This window comes from Ostrinia furnacalis, unplaced genomic scaffold (assembly GCF_004193835.3).
Source record: "Ostrinia furnacalis isolate ACB-3 unplaced genomic scaffold, ASM419383v2 OfSCF5444, whole genome shotgun sequence".
Classification (NCBI taxonomy): domain Eukaryota; kingdom Metazoa; phylum Arthropoda; class Insecta; order Lepidoptera; family Crambidae; genus Ostrinia; species Ostrinia furnacalis.
In genome coordinates, this window is record NW_021135683.1 from 414,110 (window position 1) to 434,650 (window position 20,541).

General features: G+C 36.1%; 1 protein-coding gene across 1 annotated transcript; it reads right to left on the bottom strand.

Annotated features, from left to right (window-relative positions):
• Window positions 1-10,582: 10,582 nt before the first annotated feature.
• LOC114361186 (U4/U6 small nuclear ribonucleoprotein Prp3-like) lies at window positions 10,583-18,326 on the bottom strand. The gene is made up of 6 exons (XM_028316154.1): window positions 18,166-18,326; window positions 15,242-15,608; window positions 14,033-14,216; window positions 12,901-12,981; window positions 12,003-12,127; window positions 10,583-10,672 (listed from the first exon to the last, which is right to left on the bottom strand). Exons 1-6 carry the CDS (start codon window positions 18,324-18,326, stop codon window positions 10,583-10,585), a joined length of 1,008 nt encoding a protein of 335 aa, XP_028171955.1.
• Between the last annotated feature and the right edge of the window lie 2,215 nt (window positions 18,327-20,541).

Genomic DNA, 20,541 nt, shown 5'->3' on the forward strand with positions numbered 1-20,541 from the left:
GTCCGTCAGTTAACTTATCAAAAAATACTCTACACGTATTTTTCACTTTTTCAAACTAATGAAAATTAAAGAGATAAAGCGCCCCAAAGTTCATAAGAAGAGGCCCGTGACGTCAACGCTTGCTTAAAAATGCCGCACGTTGTGACGTCGTGCGCAACTTCAACGCACCATAACTATGTAATTATTTGTTAGATTGACAAATAAAAATATACGTGTCCAATATTTTTTGATATTAAACATTACGGACTAAAAAAATTTTTTTAGGCAACTAGCCTATTCTAACAATATGTAAGATTACGAGTTATTCTACAAAACGTAGTGCAAACTTGTTACACATAATATTTTGTAGCGTAAGTACGTAATAGTCACTGATCTAAATAGGAAACAATAATAGAAACTGGCACTAAAATAACTTCATAGACTTCAAAGTTACTGTCTATCGTAAGACTTGTAGTAGTTACCTACCTAAAGGGTATCAAGAGAAGCTTATATTTACCAAAGATTGATGCCAAAGTCTTAGGTTAGATCTAATGGACCAAAGAGGACAACATCACTAAACTTATTGAGAGATTTTTAATAAAAAAATTAAAGCCGAAAAGGTGTGATTGCAAAATGGTATAGTCCTATCCTATGGTCGTTTTGGAACCCGACTCGAGTTGTCTACCGTTGGAATATTCTTTTAAATATGTACTTTTTGGAATTAAATATTTTACTCCATGTTCAATGTTGACATAGCGTAAGCAGATCAATGTGTATTTTAACTTAATGCATGAAATACGTAATTTAGCAGTTACTTCGTATTAGTTACAAAATATCTACATACATATGACATAGAAACAATAGTATTCTTGTGTGTTTAATCAATCAATTATTATTGTATAATCGAATTTTTAAATTTAAATAACTATATTTTAAGTCAAGCGCTGGCATCGTTTGAAATTTAGCTTTATCCATTTCCAAAGACATAATTTATTTGTAGCTACTCTTATAGAGTTTCTATGCATATTAGAATTATCCTTTCACGAAAGGTCCTTCAGTTAGTTACCTACGCAGTAATACATTATTACACATTCTCGGAACTTTTAAACAATGGAAACTAAATCCGTAGTCAAAACGTATATCCTGGTTTCCCTGTTCGACAAAGCCTGTTCTAGTGGACATAAGAAGCTTATTTCCAGCATTCGGTACTAGCAAAACTATATTCGTAGTTTTTAAAACTTGGATTTTATCATAATGTCTTTCGAGAAATTTAATCCTTTTTCTAGAATATCATTTTATTTTACCATATTATTACTTTGAATTGTATTTTGTACATAGAAGTTATTTTTATTATATTCTATGTTAAACTTATTTTTTACTAGCGGCCGCCCGCGACTTCGTACGCGTGGATCCCGTTTTACCCCCTTCATTTTCTTCATTTCGCAGTTTAGATCTTTTCATACAAATGTTTTTTCCCGCTAACTCCCGTTCCCGTGGGAATTTTGCAATATCCTGTTGTAACTAAGCTTTAAATTTACTAAGATACCGCATGCCAAATTTTGAGCGACATACTTAAGCGGTTTTGATTTTTTCATACAAATGTTTTTTCCCACAACTCCCGTTCCCGTGGGAATTTATCCTGTTGCCAAAATACCTGCATGCCAAATTTCAAGCGTCTAACTTAAGCGGTTTAGATTTTTCATACAAAAGGATTTTCCCCCTAATTCCCGTTCCCGTGGGAATTTCGCAATATCCTGTTGTAACTAAGCTTTAAATCTACTAAGATATCTGCATGCCAAATTTCAAGCGTCTAACTTAAGCGGTTTAGATTTTTCATACAAAAGGATTTTCCCGCTAATTCCCGTTCCCGTTGGAATTCCTAAGTATCCTATAACCTGCCCAGGAGTACGAAGAATAATTGTGCCAAGTTTCGTTAAAATCCGTCGAGTAGTTTTTGTTTCTATAAGGAACATACAGACAGACAGACAGACAGACAAAAATTTTACTGGTTGCATTTTTGGCATCAGTATCGATCACTAATCACCCTCTGATAGTTATTTTGAAAATATATTTCATGTACAGAATTGACCTCTCTACAGATTTATTATAGCTAAGTATAGATAAGTACGAGGACATTATGTTATTAGTTTTTTATAAGTACATTATGTTAAACCAGCTAATTGTAAGATTTGTTTGTAAACGATGTCAGTGATTCATAGATAATTTTTAAATGTATCTAAGAAATAGTCATTAAAAATATGTTCGTCGTCACATTGATGTTATTCAACGATTTTAAATGTTTATGCAATATTTGTCGTGTATCCATAGACGCAGACACAATATTAACATAGTATCGGGACATCAATAAAGAATATACTTCTGATGTTGTGTGTTGTATCATTGATTACCCTAAAGAAAATACGATGCAGCAAAAATTTGGCTGAAAATACCAATATCTTCAGGAAGGAGGCTGGCCAGTTGTAGTGTATGTAGGTATCCATCCTTTTTACTCGCGCTGAAATGATGAGCGGACGACGTCGCGGGCACAGCTAGTTCGTTTATAAACATTTTTGTGCCTGACTGTATAGTTAAAAATTGCTTCAAATCAAATTTCACTGACCGGGGGCGTCGACCACGGGTGCGTCGAACACTGGGGGACTCGGCCACGGACCCAATATTATGTGCCAGTGCTGATAGAGTTGTAACCCGAAATCTTAAAATTAATCTTAATTTCGCCAAACAGTATATCTACATCGGATTCGTTGACATGAAAACAGGAGAAATTAAGTCCTCGTTTCCACCTCTGTAACTGTATCTACAGTGAGGTTTAAGAGTGTTCTAATTTAGTAGAATATTTTATTACTTCTGAGAAACAAGTATTGATGAAAGAATGCGTGCGATAAAGTGTTCTAAAGTCAAAGTCAAAATTTCTTTATTTGTTTAGACTAATAAATAGTTCTTACAAATCGTCATTTTGCTCTTAAGGAGCCTCTACATGTCTCATAATCTTTTTACCCTACCAGCGCTTCGAGACCAACATTTGGCAAGTGTTGAGAAGAAGCGCCGCAACAAACTCAGTCACCACTGTCTGCCGGTTAATATAAATAAATAGAAATATCAGTAGTAGGTACATTCGATTCAGGAGCAGTTCACTGAATTTACCATGCATTCTTGTATAGTGTATCTTATAATGGGTATACAAAATTGCGTGGTATATTAAACGAGGTAGTGACGTGCTAATATCTAGACTTACAGATTACATACCTAAATACTAGTAGAAATGACTCGCATACATAAATTGGAATAATTTGGATTGACCAGTCCCCGAAAGCAGCGCCTGTTCACAGACATGACGAGTGAACCAGCCATCGCTTCACTCGACCATATTAGAGGGAATGTAACGACCCGCCTCACTACGCCTTCTACTGAAGAACCCTACCTACATTTACTTACATAAGAGATGAATAAAAGAGTCCAATTCAAGCATTATTTTCTATCTTTTCTTGGTTTCTGAAAGTAACAAACCATACCAAAAGAAACATTTTATATAGGTACTCGACAAGGTGTCTTGTCGCAAGATACATAAAGGTAGGTATACTCGTAGGTACGCAACATAGGCTGAGCACAGTCACAGGTAGGATAAACTAACTTAATTGTAAAAAGTGGCGGTTCTATTTATAATTGATTTAGTGAATTTTCGAATACAGCTAGTATTCATTGAAAATTATGTACTCGTATTATCGTTAGTTTAGGAGTTCTTAAAACATCATTAAAAGGTAATACGATCTCAATAGATTTAAGGCAGCCCTTTGACCCGAAATTTATAAGTACCTAGGACGAGACACTAATCCGATCGGGACTTTCCTTGTTACCGTACACCTCATCCGCTGTAATTAGTATTTGTAATAAATGTTTGAATCCGTTTCTAAGCAGCTTCATTTAAAAGCAACTTAAGTACTTCTAGTACTATCCTCCTTCCTACTATCCTACAATCCTACTACATAATATTATAAATGCGATGTCTGGATGTTTGTTACTCTTTCACGCAAAAACTATTGAACGGATTTTGAGGAAACTACAGTAATATTGTTTATTACCCAAAATAACTTTATAGGCTATAATTTATGACGATCTGTGATAAAATACATTTCACGCCGATGTTTAAAAGTTATTGTAATCTTGAACTATGAGTGTAAGTCACTAGCAGACTAATTTATCTACTTGTAGTTTTATAAATCTTTTAATGATCAAGAAATTTTTTAAATAATAAAGAATCGTGGTTTCATAGGAATGGCTCGATCCACTTTATATTTTTGTACTATACTGAACGATCGAAATGGAGTCCCTAATTGGAAAATTTAATCATTTTAAAAATTAATTAATAAATTGTTTCTACGTACACAAGGCCAGTTGAAAATTATGTTTGGGTATAAATATTAACATATTAATATAAAAATTTACAAAGAATTGATTAGCCATAACAGTGATGGTAGCGTTGCTGTTATATTCTCTCACCCACTCCTATCCTTGGAATAAGTATACTATTATATTATTAATGTACACTCGGGAAATTTACATATCTGTTAGACTCATAACAGCCTTTATACTTAATAACGACTCACAAAACGTTCTCAAACGTAATAATATTGTCGTCTTTTATCTTTCTACTGTGAAAATATGTGTCACAAGACAACAAGACAAATAAAATAAGCATTTATTTTATGGCAGCTATTTTAAACAAGTACCTACTTGTGTATAAAATACTTTTTCAGTTCAGACAGGTTTACTTAATAGATAACATTCAGAGGACTGCGTTATGAAGAAATTCGAAATAAATTCAAGGAAACTCCTAAGTATCTCAGGACATAATGTTTCGCATTGAATTGAATCCAATGTTTAGCATTGAATTGAAATAATACGAAGTTGTAATCTATGCTTGACTTTTGATTTAATTTTAACCGCCGCCGTTCTTGAGTACGAGCAATTATTATTACATATTATTTGAGAAAACAAGATTCTTTTCAGGGAAGGGAAATATTAAAAGTAAAAGCAAACTCCGGATAGGATAACAGCTGTTAGGTCAGCTAGGTATAGATAAAGAATAGGTACAAATTCTTGTAATTATGTCAAGTTTTTCCGCTATTAGTTTTCGAAGGATTAATCAATTTCATATACTTAACTATACTATAATGTAACTATGTATTACGAAGATTTATGATGGATTCACCAAATTGTAGCAAAATAGGTTAGCACTTACTATCAATTTATAAGCAGACTAGACAAAAGTAATAATACGTCTTGCATAAAACAAGTTACATCTTTTGGAAAATATTTTTTTAGGTGAGCCCTTCCTACCTCCCCGCCTCTTGAAAATAAATAATAAATAAGTATCCTTGGACATTCTTACACTGCACTTCTAGTCCCAAACTAAGCAAAGCTTGTACTATGGGTACTACGACAACGGATATAAACATACTTAAATACTTTTTTTTTTGTAAATACATACTTATTATACATAGAAAACACCCAGTCCAATACAAACAAATATGTTCAGGCACACAAATGTTTGTACTGTGCGGGAATCGAACCCGCTACCTCCGGAATAGTAGTCCGTTTCGAACCACTACACCAAACGGCCAATACTTTTAATATGTTTGAATTTCATCCATAAAATTTGGCGTTAATGTTTGGTGAAAGCAGCATCAAATAGCGTATTAAGGCCCGGCACGATCTTACTCCAAAACCTAATCCTCGTGCCAACTACGGATTCACGCCTCTTCTAGCCTATCTTACCGTCCGTATTAAGAATTTTAAGTGGATCATTATAAGAAGCACTGCGCCTTATGGGATATAGTGGATTTTTAAAAGGTAAAAATAAAGTATCATCTTTCGACCGACAAAGATAATTTTTTTTAGCACAAAGTTAGACACGCATTCTTTAACTTTTCTTTCTAAAAGTTAAATATAAACTGTTTAGAATAGAATAGAAAAAATACAAAACTAGGTAGGTTTTCCTTATTGTTTTTGTAAACAATTCCTTTTTTCTTTTCGTTAGGGTCTTTGAATTTGATGTGCGATAGCTTTAAAATAACTGGGCACGATATTGAAAATTCCAAAAACATCAGGTTTGTAGAGTGCTCGTTTTATAGAACAGTGGGAATAGCATAACAAACAGCGGACCCATGTAAATAAAAACAGAACAATCATTGTTGTGCCCTCCGAAAACGGAACTGCAATGGTATTTTTCAAACGATCGTAGTATCTCTAATAGTACAATGGAGTTGGCAGGAGCAAAACAGCTTTATTTTATACTATTTAGAGCTTTAAAAATCAGTAAAAAATGAGATGTAGGACATTGTCTTCTAAAAATACTTATTATTATTAATATAATTAAATAATATCAGTAAGTAGTATTGACTTAGCAATTTTATTACGATTACTTAAATACATAGGTAATCCCATGACATTATGAGTAAAATCAGACAAAAACACATTACCTACCTATTGAACACTTTTGAGTGATATTTAAATATAGCTCGTAGGTACAACTCATATAGTAAAAGTATAGTAAAATTACATTCTTCTTGACGATAAAGGACATAAGTAAAAGTACACGTAAATGATAAACATTATGATGAGGTAGGCTGTACTCCTTACGTGGAAACAAAATTCTCACAATAAAATTACGCTATAACTCTTTAGAAGATTATAATAATTTGCAGTAATTTGATATGCAGATTTATGAATCACGTATTTTGCAACAATTTGATATCCAGAAATAGAGTTACATTATGATCATGTTAATTAAAGGTTGTTGCGTGGTTGGTTTCCTGCTGGTTAAGTCTTTATTTTCAATGTACGAGTATGTTACGATACGATACGATACGATACGATACGATACGATAATGCAGCTAACTCTGCCAGGACGAGGCCTACTCCGTTCAAAGTAACACGTTATTTTAAAGCTAATAATATAGAGAAATCTTCTTTGACAGGAAAGCCATAGGGGTTCGACGACATGACTCAACTGAACCAACGCTTGTCGTGCCCTACGAAGCACAGAATCATTGTATTTTTGAACTCAAGTTTCAATTTATTATGTTTGACTCCTGGAAATCAAACACAGTCTAGGACTCCAAATCGGTCTTTCTAACCACCACCACCACGGAGGTGTTCGTCGCATAATTTTATGTTACGTATTTATTTATTTAACACACAAGAAGATGCTATGTATAGGTACGAGTATCTTGGTTCACTTTTTCACTTTCCCTTCTCTGCTCCTTCCCTTGGATCACTTTCCCTTCTGCAGATATCTTCCTATTATAAAAATAAGGTGTTTCAGGTAGTACCTAAATAAAAAAAAATATTTAGAGGAACAATATCAAAATACATATATTAACATTATTAGACCTAGCCAGATATATCTGAAGCAAATATTATTCTCCTTGAATTGTGACGTCTTTGCTATAACTGGAAAAAGCAAAAGCAATTTTGGTCTTACTTTTGTCGCTGAAGAAAACTATACAGGTATACGGTATAAGGAATTGAATTAGTGGCAGACTGAGGACGTTCTAGGGACAGAGGTAGGTAACCTGGTAATTGCAAGTCTTTACCAATTTACCATTTTACAGATAATACATCCTATTACAAGTATAAGTATACGTCATGTATTTCAGGCGTAACGGGTGTAACATACTTAAAGGCACTGGGTCTCTATCAGAAGGAACTCTAGGGGTGGAATCTTCATTGGCGTGGGTTAACGGGCAAGGAGATAATATCTTGGATGGTTGACAACCACTTTTCCTACAATTTAACGTTCCACCAAACTCAACACGCTCTCCAAGATAACCTCGCAGCCGCCTGCTCACACTTGACATGACACAACTGATTGACAGTTATCTTTTTCTGCGCATCAGTCGGGTGTTACGTTTAGGAATCACAAACCTTCCGCTCTACAGATTTATACAGATAACATAATATTAAGATTGGTATAGCCTGACCAGGAACATAAAAACCCTGGCATAGAGGCGCGTCAATTGCATTTGATAGTGCAACACTGAGTACAGTCGTACCTGTGTTAAATTAATAGGCTAACTTTATGTATCAGGAATCAGGATTCAGGATTACGGGCTAATTTGATATTTTCATAAATTAACGAAAAAATATTAATATAGGTAACCTGGTTTAAATAAATTAAATGAAACCATCAATCGAGTTAGTAGGATTTATTTTATTATTCATCAATAATCAAATTCAGAACTTGAATATTCAACTGCAATGTCTGCTCATGAACGCTTCAAACTCGGTACTTCTTTCCCAATTCCATAAAATTCAACACTTAGAAAGTGACAAAAAACTTTAAAATAGTTAGTTGAAATAAACCACAGCTAATTTTCATAGTGGACTGTACTATACGATAAACATGTCAGTCAATTTGACAACCTTTGTCGAAAACATTATTCAATGAAAATATTGTCCGAACCCTTAGTATTTCTCTTCGACAAATACTTTAACACATTGTATAAAAATATACACACTCAGCAGTTGAAAATCTCAACAATCCAAAACAGAATAAGTTTCATACATAGGTAAAACTTTCAGCAACAGAAACAATAATCACCATAATTATTATATTGATGCAACATGCAATTAGTACCTAATGAGTTATCAATTGTTAATTAATAAAGTTAATTAATAGTTAGTAGGTAGTTGTTGATAAATTGAAACGCAAGTTGACATGTATGAAACGGTTAACATGAAATTAGTTGAAGTTTAATAATTATGAAGTTAGAGTATAGTTAATTAAACTATATGAAGTTAGAAGTAGAATAAGAACAATAGTACAATTTTATAAATATACAAATACACTGACACAGGAAATCAATTTGAACAGTGCACTATAATGTTCAATGTTTTAACGTAGTAATGAGAGTCAAACAGTGGGAGGTTATGATTGTGGTACTTGCGTGACTGCGGTGCTGATGGACTGTCTTTGGTTGTACTTCACTTGGTTACTTACTGAGATGGTAGTACTTGTTAGAGTTCAGTTGTTAAGTATTAAGCACACTAAACACGGTTTCACGCACAAATCACACAATACACCCATGCACGATGGACGACGAAGAAGCAGGCATGCGAGTGGCGTCAGGTCAGGGGCGAGGTAGTAGCTCGTTGTGTAGATGCCGCGAAGCGTAACCGGGATGATTTGTGTTCGGGATCTTGATGATGATAATCCGGGATCCGTTTGGAACGTACGGTGGTCACCAGTTTGGGGATTTATGAGGCGGCTTTCCCCGAGCCGAATTAAACTCCGGTTAGTGTTACACACGGCGTGTATTAAAGAAGTTGGTAGCAGGTATATACAGTATTTTACACAACGGTGTCACGTACAAGTGACTTTATGATGTTGACACTAGTTTACGAGGCGTATGCACAAGTGCTTTACGAATAGTTTTTGTATTTACAATTTGTAAGACAACGTTAGCGTCGTTGGTTCTGAAAAAGCGCCAAAACCAAGTGTCGTTCGGAAAAGGTCATCTGTCAAAGTCAGGTTTTGACAGCTATGTTTGTGGTGCGTTCGGAAATCTAAAATAATCGAACGCCACACAAGTGTTTTTTTTTTTTTATGCAGGACAAGGCAGGTATATGACAGATGTAGTCTAGGATGGTACATAGGTATCTGCCCTGTAAGTGCCTATTCACTCTCGCCTTGAAAAGGCCCGGATTATAGTGTTCAGGAAAGACAGCAGCAAGCAGCAAATTCCCTTATAAAAGAGTCATCGAAACGCTTAGTGCGAGCTGGTGGAATGTTTTTACATTTATAACCTTTGCATGAATACTCGTGAAGTTAACACTTTCCCTGTGAGAGACTAGAATACCTCTACAAGAGCTTTGCAATCGGAAACAGGAGCCTAATAGCTCCTGTTGCTAGTGGACTAATGTCCACTTTGTCCAGCCTTACTACTCAGGTACATACTTACATTAACTAAATACACTGGACCGCAAAGAAAAAGGTTCTGTTAGAAAATCTTCTTTATCTTCAAAAGTAACCTAATAATATAAATTAAACAAATAACCTTATAAACAAAACATACTGGAAAAATACATTTTTATTTATTTTACATTTATTAACCCGGCGTCAATGACGCTGGGTCATATTGACCCGAGGCATTTTCAAACGTTCATAATTTTTTTTTGTGTCCATTTTGTGGTTCGAGCGTTCGTATAGCTGGAGATAGAACCTCCCTAAGTCCATTCCGTTAGTTAACTCATTGTGACTCCGCTTGCGTAGCGAGATACACAGGCTTCAAATAAAAACGGGTCATTATGACCCGGCGTCATCGGTGGCGCGGTGATTTTGTGACTTACTTTTATTCGCTTATTTTGTGTTTAATGCTAGCTTATGTTGTTCTTTTTTAAGTTTTAGTCAAAATGTCTCTGTTAAATGACCCAGCAAGGATGAAGCGTTGCTAGAAGAGTCGGATTCCGAGATTGAAGAATTTCAGGCTGTAATAGCCAGAACTTAGAAATGGCAACAAATGCAACAATTGTGAAAAAGACGCAAGTAATGTGGACTCAGTCTTCGGATAATCTCGAACTTGCATTAGTACGACGCCGGCAAGTGCGTCATGTCACATTTACATGCCCAGACCATTTGATTACATACTGCACCAGTTGCAGCAGTTCCATGACTCTGAATGATGAAGTAGAAGACTGATCTCATTGTATTTGCATATAAAAAGTTGATTTTATCTCTTTTTCACTATATAACATTGTTGATTCCTATTAATACTAAAAATCTTTACCAAAAACAAAAAATATAGACTCAAATGTGTTTCTATACATGATTTTTTCATGTTTTGTTTAAAAATTCATAAAAAATTATTCATTTCATGTATTCGTTTTGTTTTTGTTTTATTAGCTCAGTAAAAAACCCTACATTCATAGACAGTAATTAAATTTAAGATTACTTGTAACATTTCCTGAAAAATGATCGATGAAATGTGGGTCAATATGACCCAGGGTCATCGTCTTTGCAATTATTTTCACGTCATTGGCGCCGGGTTAAAAATGAAAAGCTGAAATTATTTTGCTCTTTATTTCATATAGCTACGTAGCATACTTTTGAAGATATTGGAGATTTTCTAACCGACCCTCTTTCTTTGCAGTTCAGTTTTAAGGATGTGCCAATCTTGCAAAGTCTTGCACGATGCAAGATTGGCACATCCTGTGCCAATCTTGTATCGTGATTCGTGAAACATTCCATCAATACTGATATTCCACCTCCTTCCCTCAAATAAATACCAGCTGCACTTACTAATGCGAACTCACGCCCTAACACGCTCACAATCTATGTCTCGGAACGTGAGTAAAATCCCAAACCACTTAGGCAAACCCGTGAAAAACGCTGAGGCACGCTTTCATTCCTTCAACGTGATACTAAATTTCATTTAAGCAGTTATTAAGTATACCTATCCTCGAGTAACTATAGCTGATGATTAAAATTTCTGCTGATGATTAGGAATGTATTGCGTAAGTACTTACCTATTTCGAAAGACTTTGTTGCATAAAATAGGTAATTCATTCTTGGGGAAATGTATTACCATATTTAACAAAATACCACACAACCTTGTCGAATTGCCAATAAACAAATTTAAGATACATATAAAAAATAGGTACCCTTATGTCCAAAGGGTACTACAAGGTTCGAGACTATATTGATGACAAGGATGCGTGGTCAGTTCAGTCTGCACATATTTGATGTACTTAAATTTGGCTATTCTTATCGTTAGATAATTCCTGGCAATAAGTGGTGACTGGGTTTGTTCCGGCGTTTCTTCTCAGCACTTGCCATATGTTTGTCTCAAAGCGCTGGTAGGGCCCAAAAGATAAGGAGACATGTAAAGTGCCCCATAAGGGCTACCTTTTCTTTTTTATTATTTACATTTTGACGTTCATAAGTGCCACTTGTGGTCTAAACTGAATAAATATTTTTGATTTTGTTCAAATATGTAGTTCGTGACCATAGCTNTAAGCGTAGGCGCAACATGTGTCAATTGCACTCTCTTGCCGCTCATATCTATGGTGCGCCCCTCCCGGTCCAGAATTAGCGGCGCCGGGCCACTGCCCGTGTTTGCTAAAGCGCCACCTGGTGACAGAAACACATAGAATATACTTTGGTATTACGTATTACTAAATTTAACTAAAGTCAAACAAGAGACTGATGCCCGTTTTCACCATCAATCTCTAATTTTTAAGTGACCCCTAAGAAAACAAAATGCCTGTTATGTGTTACCATAGGGGTCACTTAAAAATTTGGGATTGATGGTGAAAACGGGCATGAGACCGCGACCGTTACTTCACTTAAGGCTGATTTACACGTGTTAAGTAGATAAGTAGGTAACTTAATTTTAAGTGATTAATTGCGTGTAAACACATAATTAAGTAGTAAGTTGCAAGTTAAAATCTAGTTGTCAACTAAATTTTAAGAAGCTAGTACTGTTTACATCCAATTTAATCGCTTAAAATTATGTTACCTACAGACCTACTTAACTACTTAATACATGTAAATCAGCATTTAGGTCTATGTCTACTGTCTCGCTCGCGAACTAACGCTTATAGCATTATAGATCGTTTCATCCACGAAGACGCGCCCCACCATTCTTCGTTAATGTTTGAGTGTTATCGGTACACGCTAAATGCTCCATGAGTGCACACGCACACTACAGTAATGCCTTACGGATTGCTCGGACCACACTCCCCGCACCCCGCGCGACCGGGACCAGACATTGCTGGGGCGCGGCCTAGTCGATGAAACAATCTATACCTAAAGTCGGTCGCTTGTTGTTGATGTTGACCTTAGTTTTAATATCTTTTAGGACAAAAAGGATTAATTTCTGTACTGTATGTGAAGATACATACCAGCTAGTTTCCTCTGTATCCTGGCCTGCAGTTCAGCTATCTTCCTCTGCTTTTCAAGCTCTTCAGCCGATATTGGAGTCACTGAAAAAAATTCCAATGGTTACAATCTTTGCTTTATCATCAGGTCATTTAGTGCCCACTGCAAGAAAATAACCCTCTCTGATCTAATTCACAAGGTGAACCGACGACCTTATATGGTGCTGGATGCAGGCCGCTACCAACCGATGTGGAAGTCATTGGGGGAGGCCTATGTTCAGCAGTGGACGTCCTGTGGCTGAAATGACGACGATGAAGGGAGTATAACCGTAACGTAAACCCTCGCCTGAGTTGACAGCTCGCGAAAGGCGATACGGTGTTGATCCCTTTCAGAGTTGATAAGCTCCTTTACGATCACAGACTGGAATATATCATAGGCTTACCTATGATATATTCCACTTGTTGAACTACACATAGACAGACTAAATAACTTGATAGTAATTATAAATAAATTGTGGGATACGAAGGATCGACCACAATAAGGAAGTTAAGGTGTTAGTGCTTACTTCCGAGCGGGTGTTGTGCTTGAGGACCAAGGTCCAATTTACACCATTTCCGACACCGCGAGGCAGGATTGTACGCGCGGTGGTGTATGCCATAGTGAAGTCGTAACAGCGCCATCTATTGGTACACTAGTTAGTAGTGGCGTATCGTAGATGTCGCCACAGAAATAGTATGTAGTTATGAGGGGTCAAAAGTGGCTCCAAATCGTTCGTGTAATATTAACACAGTGCTGCTCGCCAGTTCTGTTACTTGAACTTGGCTTGTCACGCTACTGCGTGTCTATATCCAAAAGACAGGACTACCTAGTTTGGGGACTACTAAAGCCCAGTCTGTGAGCACGTAGAATTTTGTCCAATGACCCCAAGCGCGTCGCACTCGCACACTCACTGCGGGCGCCCGTCGCACAGTCGCGACAGCAACATAATTACGCGCGAGCGATAAGGATGGGTAGCTTGGGGTCATTGGACAAAATTCTACGTGCTCCAGACCGCGCTTTAGTAAGTCAACTGAAATCCTATTAGTATACCTACGTAACTAAAGTGTATTTTTTTTTAAATATTCTTTATTCTTATATGACAGTAGCATGGCTTACCAGGTTTAGAATAAAGCATGGGTTTAATAACGCTCGGCGGTGGGATGGCGTTCTGCTGTTGCATCTGAACCTTAATCTGCTGCGCGGTCTGCGCCGCGGTCGTCACGTTCTGTTTCTCGCCTTTAAGCGCGACGAGCGCGCGTTTACGCTCTTCGATCTCTTTTTGTGCGTTGGCCATCATTAGCTGGAAGGAAACTGGATATTAATGGAGTTTCTTTTCATTTATAGCTCAGAGGTGGAATTTTGTAAAGCAATCGTTATCATTTGTTCTTGGTAATCGGTATCAAGTTCTTGAGTGGCGACCACGAGCTGGAAGACGTAGCGTGGGCAGGCCTCCCACTAGGTGGACCGACGATCTGGTGAAGGTCGCGGGAAGTACCTGGATGCAAGCGGCGCAGGACCGGTCTTTGTGGAAATCCTTGGGGGAGGCCTTTGTCCAGCAGTGGACGTCTTTCGGCTGAAACGAACGAACGAACGAACGTTATCATTTGACAGTTCATTACGTACGATTATTCTGTCAAACGCTTTGTTTAACTGACTTTAGTTAGTTAGTTAGTTTTGCAGGGCAATCGAATACCGCACTTAGCCTCATGATTGGGCCATTGTGCGCGATTTGTGGTTTATCTTCCTACTCCAACCACCCCAGATCCCCCCAGAAGGCGAGCAGCCCGTCTAGGCTGCTGCAGGCCTCCTGTAGCGACGATGGTGATCGAAGAAATTGAGCCCGTTGTTCTTCCACGCTACTGCACTCCATGAGCACATGCTGCGGTGTTTCCTCTGCCTCCATGCACCCCCTGCATTAACTGACTTTATCGTACGTTATGAACTGTCAAATGATTACGATTGCTTTACACAATTCCACCTCTGATTGGGGCCTTTCAGTTATTACGTAAGACGATTTAGAGGAGGAGGGGGGTCGACCATGTCTTATTTTTTCTTAAAAGAAAGCTCCTTCCTTTCTTTTAAGAAAAATTAAGACATGGTCTTGATAGATCTTACGTAAGATCACAAAAATGCGCAAAGTTAATATAATACTTTGAAAAAGCGCTGGCAACCGCGAGAATGCAGAATTTTCCTTGGATGCGTATAGGTGAACGATTTCTATTTCCATGGCAAAGGACTTTTTCTTTTCCGTCTCAACAAAATCAAATTAAAGACAGCGTTTAGCAATGTTTTAGGAACAATAAATAAGTAAAAGGATAAACTAACCTTGATCCTGTCAGCGCTTAACACAGCAATCTTAGACCCAACGGTCTCTCCTTCCGGCAAAGCCGCTGGCAGCGGTAACGTCTCAATACCGTTCCCTATTTTTTTATCTTTTTCCTTGTCTTTCTCCTCATGCCTATCCTTGTCTCTGTCTTCATGCTTGTCTCTATCATCATGACGGTCTTTCTCTTTGTCATCGTGTCTGGATTTCTTCGAGTCCTTCTCACGTTCAGGCTCGTGTTTTCGTTTGTGACTTTTTGACGATGAGACTAGTTCTTGAGCGAGTGCGAGCACTTTGTCGGCTAGTTTGCTCGCTTTCTTCGAGTCGATGTGAGAGGATATCTTGTCTATAATCTTGCGACGCTCATAGCTATAAATAAGTTAAATAAAATTAACACTTTTGTTAGCAATTTTAAATATTACAAGGAGACAAACTGATTCAAAACATATTTGTTATAATAACGCTTTTTAATTTTTAGTTGTAAGTATAGTGTTCTGCCTTTTCAATATTAAATTAGCAGTGAAATCTTTTAGGCTTATTAAGTAAAACTTATTTTCATATGCTATCTGTACTAAACTGCTATCATAACTGCTATGTTTTTCAATTACAGAAAATAAATAAATTTACACATGCATTTGGTTTGAAACATTTCTATCTAGATTACTGGTATTAATTTTTAACACATACAAATATATTTATTTCAATATATAAATAAGATTAGCATGGGTTACCTACACTGTACACATTATTTGTCATTTGTTTGAAATAGTCATAGCTGGGCACCGTTAATCAAATAGTTAACTTCGTTAATCGTTAAACCGTTAATAAAAAAATTAACTTCGTTAAACGTTAAAACGTTACATTTAGTAAGATTTAACGCAAGTTAACGTTAATCGTTAATCCGTTAACACCATGTTTAAAACGAAAAAGTAATTATATGCAAGGTTCAAATCATTTCGAAAGCAAATCAGCTTTTATGGTATAACGTAAGCCTAACTTTTACGGTGGCTTTTTCTGTATATTTGTTACGGTTAATGTGATGAATTGAAAATTATGAATAATCTCCGGTTATTATGAATAATTACCGACAGGCGAAGTGAAAGTGATATTCATTCATCGATTATCAGTGATTATTTCATAATGTATCCTTAGTACCAACGAATATCATAAAATAGAACACCGGCTCGTGTACAGCGCTCATGTACAGCCTCACACTTTAAACGTTTTGATATCATATTTTAATATAATTTGGCAAAATGAGTTTGGACTGTTTCTTGCGTAACATTACCATAATGCCTATAACACATTGTTTTGATTTAAAGTGAATAATAGGTTAAAGTGCGGCGGGGGTGGCCCTAGCCGCCTATTTAATTTTATACACACATAAATGATCTCATATTAATCACATTTACCAAATCATGTGGTAATTATTCATAATAACCGGCGATTATTCATAATTTTCACATTTATCACTTTAACCGTAACATATTCAATAGACTGTAATTCTTCTTACGTTATAGGTACCATAAATTCTGATTTTTATGTATAATATTTGGGCAATGATTAGAAGTTCATCAGCCGCACAGTTTTGACAGTTCCAACTCCTTGCCAGACAGTTTTTTTAGGATAGGTGCCAAAGCAACGATGACCCAAACTTCATAATCCACCAACATTCTAACCTGTATTGGGAGCATACGCTGACAAATTTTCAGCTTTTATAAAATGACGTAGGTCTGGCCTTCACCAGCTCTTAGTCTATAGTATCTCAATCTCAGAGCCTTGGTTTAATTACAATACAATTTAGCACCAAAGTGCTCGAAAAGACAAATCCAACGAACCCAAATTAGATGCGATGCCGCTGTTTCATTTAGGAGTTCCTATGCCCACCTCCTGACTCCATCATCAGACCAGCTTAATGGTACCATAACATTGCATTTTCATCGTACTTACATAAGTGTACCAAAATTCAGCTCTATCGGTTGAGAACTGGTCTTAAAATCAGTTGCAAGATTTGTCCCACACATACTAACAAACCCAAACTAAACTGTTGGCTTTAAAAATCTAGTAAAATTCGTAAAGATACTGCTTTTCATGAACTTTCAAGGAAAACTGTAGCGGTTAAGATACATCAGTTAGATTAAGAGTAATAGTCATTTAACTCATGTATTATAAAATTCCTTAACTAGTGAAAATTCCTTAGAAGAAAATATTAAAAGTGACTTTAGATGAAGTAATTGCTTGCTTCTGAAATATATTGTGTTAATGACGGACAACTACGGAACCCTACACTGCGCGTGGCACGACACGCACTTGGCTAATTTTTATTCTAGTGTTTTTCAGCGTGCCTGCTGTATCTTTTTGGTAAATAGTAGGTACTGGATTAACGATTAACGGACTTAGGATAATTTAACGGAAGTTAACGAGTCCGTTAACATTTTTTAAAGTTAACTTAAAAGTTAATCCGTTAATAGAAATGTTAACTTCGTTAATTAACGATTAACGGATTAACGAGTTAATGCCCAGCTATGTTCGTGACACCAAAGTGGCCAAATACAACACTAAGCCTGAGTTGCACCACCTAACCTTGACCATACCTATGACGATAACCGGTGTTTTTGTATGGAGTTTGACAGATTTTTAACGTTTGTCAAAGTTAAAGTAAGATGGTGCAACTTAGCCTAAGAACCATATTCCAATTGTAACAAAAACGTGTTGCGAACTTTTTGGCTACTTTGGGTGTCACAAGTTATTTAACGCTAACTTTACTAGAGTCAATTCTAATTCAAGTTTAATTGGTAAAAAAGGGTCGCTATGAATTACAATTTCCTGAACCTAATATCATGTGCTTCTAGATAATTAGCTAGCTTATTTAATAAATAATGTTATCTCCCATTGTCAACAGCTGTCATCGAGCGCCAAGATTGACCGGTGGTTCTCTCTTCTGCCCTCCAACGCACCCGCTCTCTCCAGGCCAGAGAGCGGGTTCGTGTCGGGGGTCGACGACGCCGCCGACGCCGCCACGTGGGCCGAGGTCCGAAGATTCCTCCTCCAGCTCGGCACCAAGAAGAAAAGACGCTTCCTCCCCATCCGGTTCACTAGGAAAAAAACTATCACCAACAAACACACTTTACTATAATGATCAAAGTAGATAATACGTGGGCGCTGTTCAATTATATTTGGACCAATTTTTTTCTTTGAAGATTAGGACTTTGAGCGTTTTTGTTGGATCGGATAGATGATTGACAGACCAATTCTTCTAACGTTTGACTTTGAGCTGCGACAATTTATGGGCTAATTCTTATATAAAGGGAATTTATTCAGTCACCACATTTACTAGGAAATCCGAATACTTATAAAATGACTACAGACAGATACAAATATTGGTGTATTCGAAAGTATATAACGACATCAGAAGGCGAGCATGACAAGTAGGTACTCATACGAGTACGTACTAGTACCTACTAGTAACAAAATGATTCTAAATTTAGTTTTCCGGTGTTCAATCCGAGGATGAAGCCAATAATAAATTCACACCATATCGTTCAGTTAGTAGTCGTTTAAGCGAAGTCGGTGTATCAACTTCGCTTGAACGGACACTCTCGGGCATGACTTGAATGTCTTTCCCATTATTACTCGACTATGTGTACCACACTACGTTACTAAACAGCTGTACAAGGAGTCAAGGACATACCTAAATAAAATTAGTGTAATCATTCAAACCCATGTCAACAGTCAGTATTGCTTTGTAAAACTTTTTAAAACTGCCTAATATTTGGTTTCGTTTTCGGTTTTTTTTAAACTTTTACAGACTTTTCACTGATTTTAGCTCTAAAAACTAAAATCTTCAAAAGTTATAATGCCAAGCAAGTGAAATTGATTTGGTACTTCTAATCTAAGTTGATAATTGTATTAATATTCGGCATGTGCAAATATTATGTTGACAGTCGATAGGTATTTTAGGATTTCAACATTATGACTGAACAGGTGGCCATTGACTAGTAAGTAAATGAAATAAAGTAAAAGTTAATTGGTATGTTTAGCATTGTGATTTTAGGGCACCAACTTGATGAGACTAAATTAAATCAATCTTTTTGGTTGAGACAGCGCCCCTATTTTGACTGTAGTGCAATTCTGTAATGTCAAATTTAGTTTAAATGGTAGGTACATAATGTATTCTTGAATAATTTTAATGGAATTAGGATATAAATTGAGCTGTTTACGTTTAAGGGTTCATTTGTTGTTGACCTTTTACAGAAATAACACTAAAATCTCGTTAATTAAATACAATATGAAAACGGTTTTCCTTGAAATTTAAAGACATTCATCTAATTTTCTACTCGATGAGATTTTCGTTCGTCACCAAAGACGGCAAACCAGTTTATCACCAAGGGACCCTTATAGAACAAGTTTTCGTATGATCTTATATATCACGTATGTAGAGTAAATAAGTATCTAATTCAAAATTATATTTGCTTGTGGTGTGTAATATTATGAATGCATTTATTTTCTCGATATTTTAGTGACATTACTTATTATTATGTAGCTGAAAATGTATTGTTGTAAGTTGTTTATGATGTTCAATTGTTCATTATGAAGTAGAGAGATCAATTTATTTCTATCAGCATAGGTGTGTGCTATGCTAACACTAAGTTTAAACATCTACATCTCTTTGAAAAGTGTAGGATAAAAATGAATCTAAGCAGTAAAGCTTAAAAAGTTAGCTGTCGTGTTTTATTTTGTTATTTAAATCTAATGTTGATTAAGAACACAAATTCAATGCATTTCTAAGCTATATTTAACTATAAACGCGGACCAATATCGCGATCTAGTTATAAGTTTGTTTAGTAGTTCTAAGTTACAATTACATACAGCGACCAAATATTTTAACGAAAATATTTAAACTGGTCTAATAAAACCTCTGCTTGGGGTTAATTAGTGATAAGTAGGTACTTAATTTTACACACTTAAGTATACAGGGTGGAAACGATAAGTGATCTCACTCGATTTTTTCTAAACTATACAAGATATCAAAAAACTAGTTACAGATCCTGAAAGAGCTTCATGAGCTCTATACAACGGTACTAATATTAGGTTACATAATAAACTGGATCTATCCGAAAATTCAATGTTTCCAGTTTCCATACATTTGGTAAAATCACATTATTTTAAAAACTACACATGATATCGTAAAACTGATAACTGATTCTAAAAGTGCTTTACAAGCTCTATCCAATGGTATCAATAATAGGTTACAGAATAAACTGGATCTATCCAAAAATTCAATGTTTCCTTCTTCCATGCA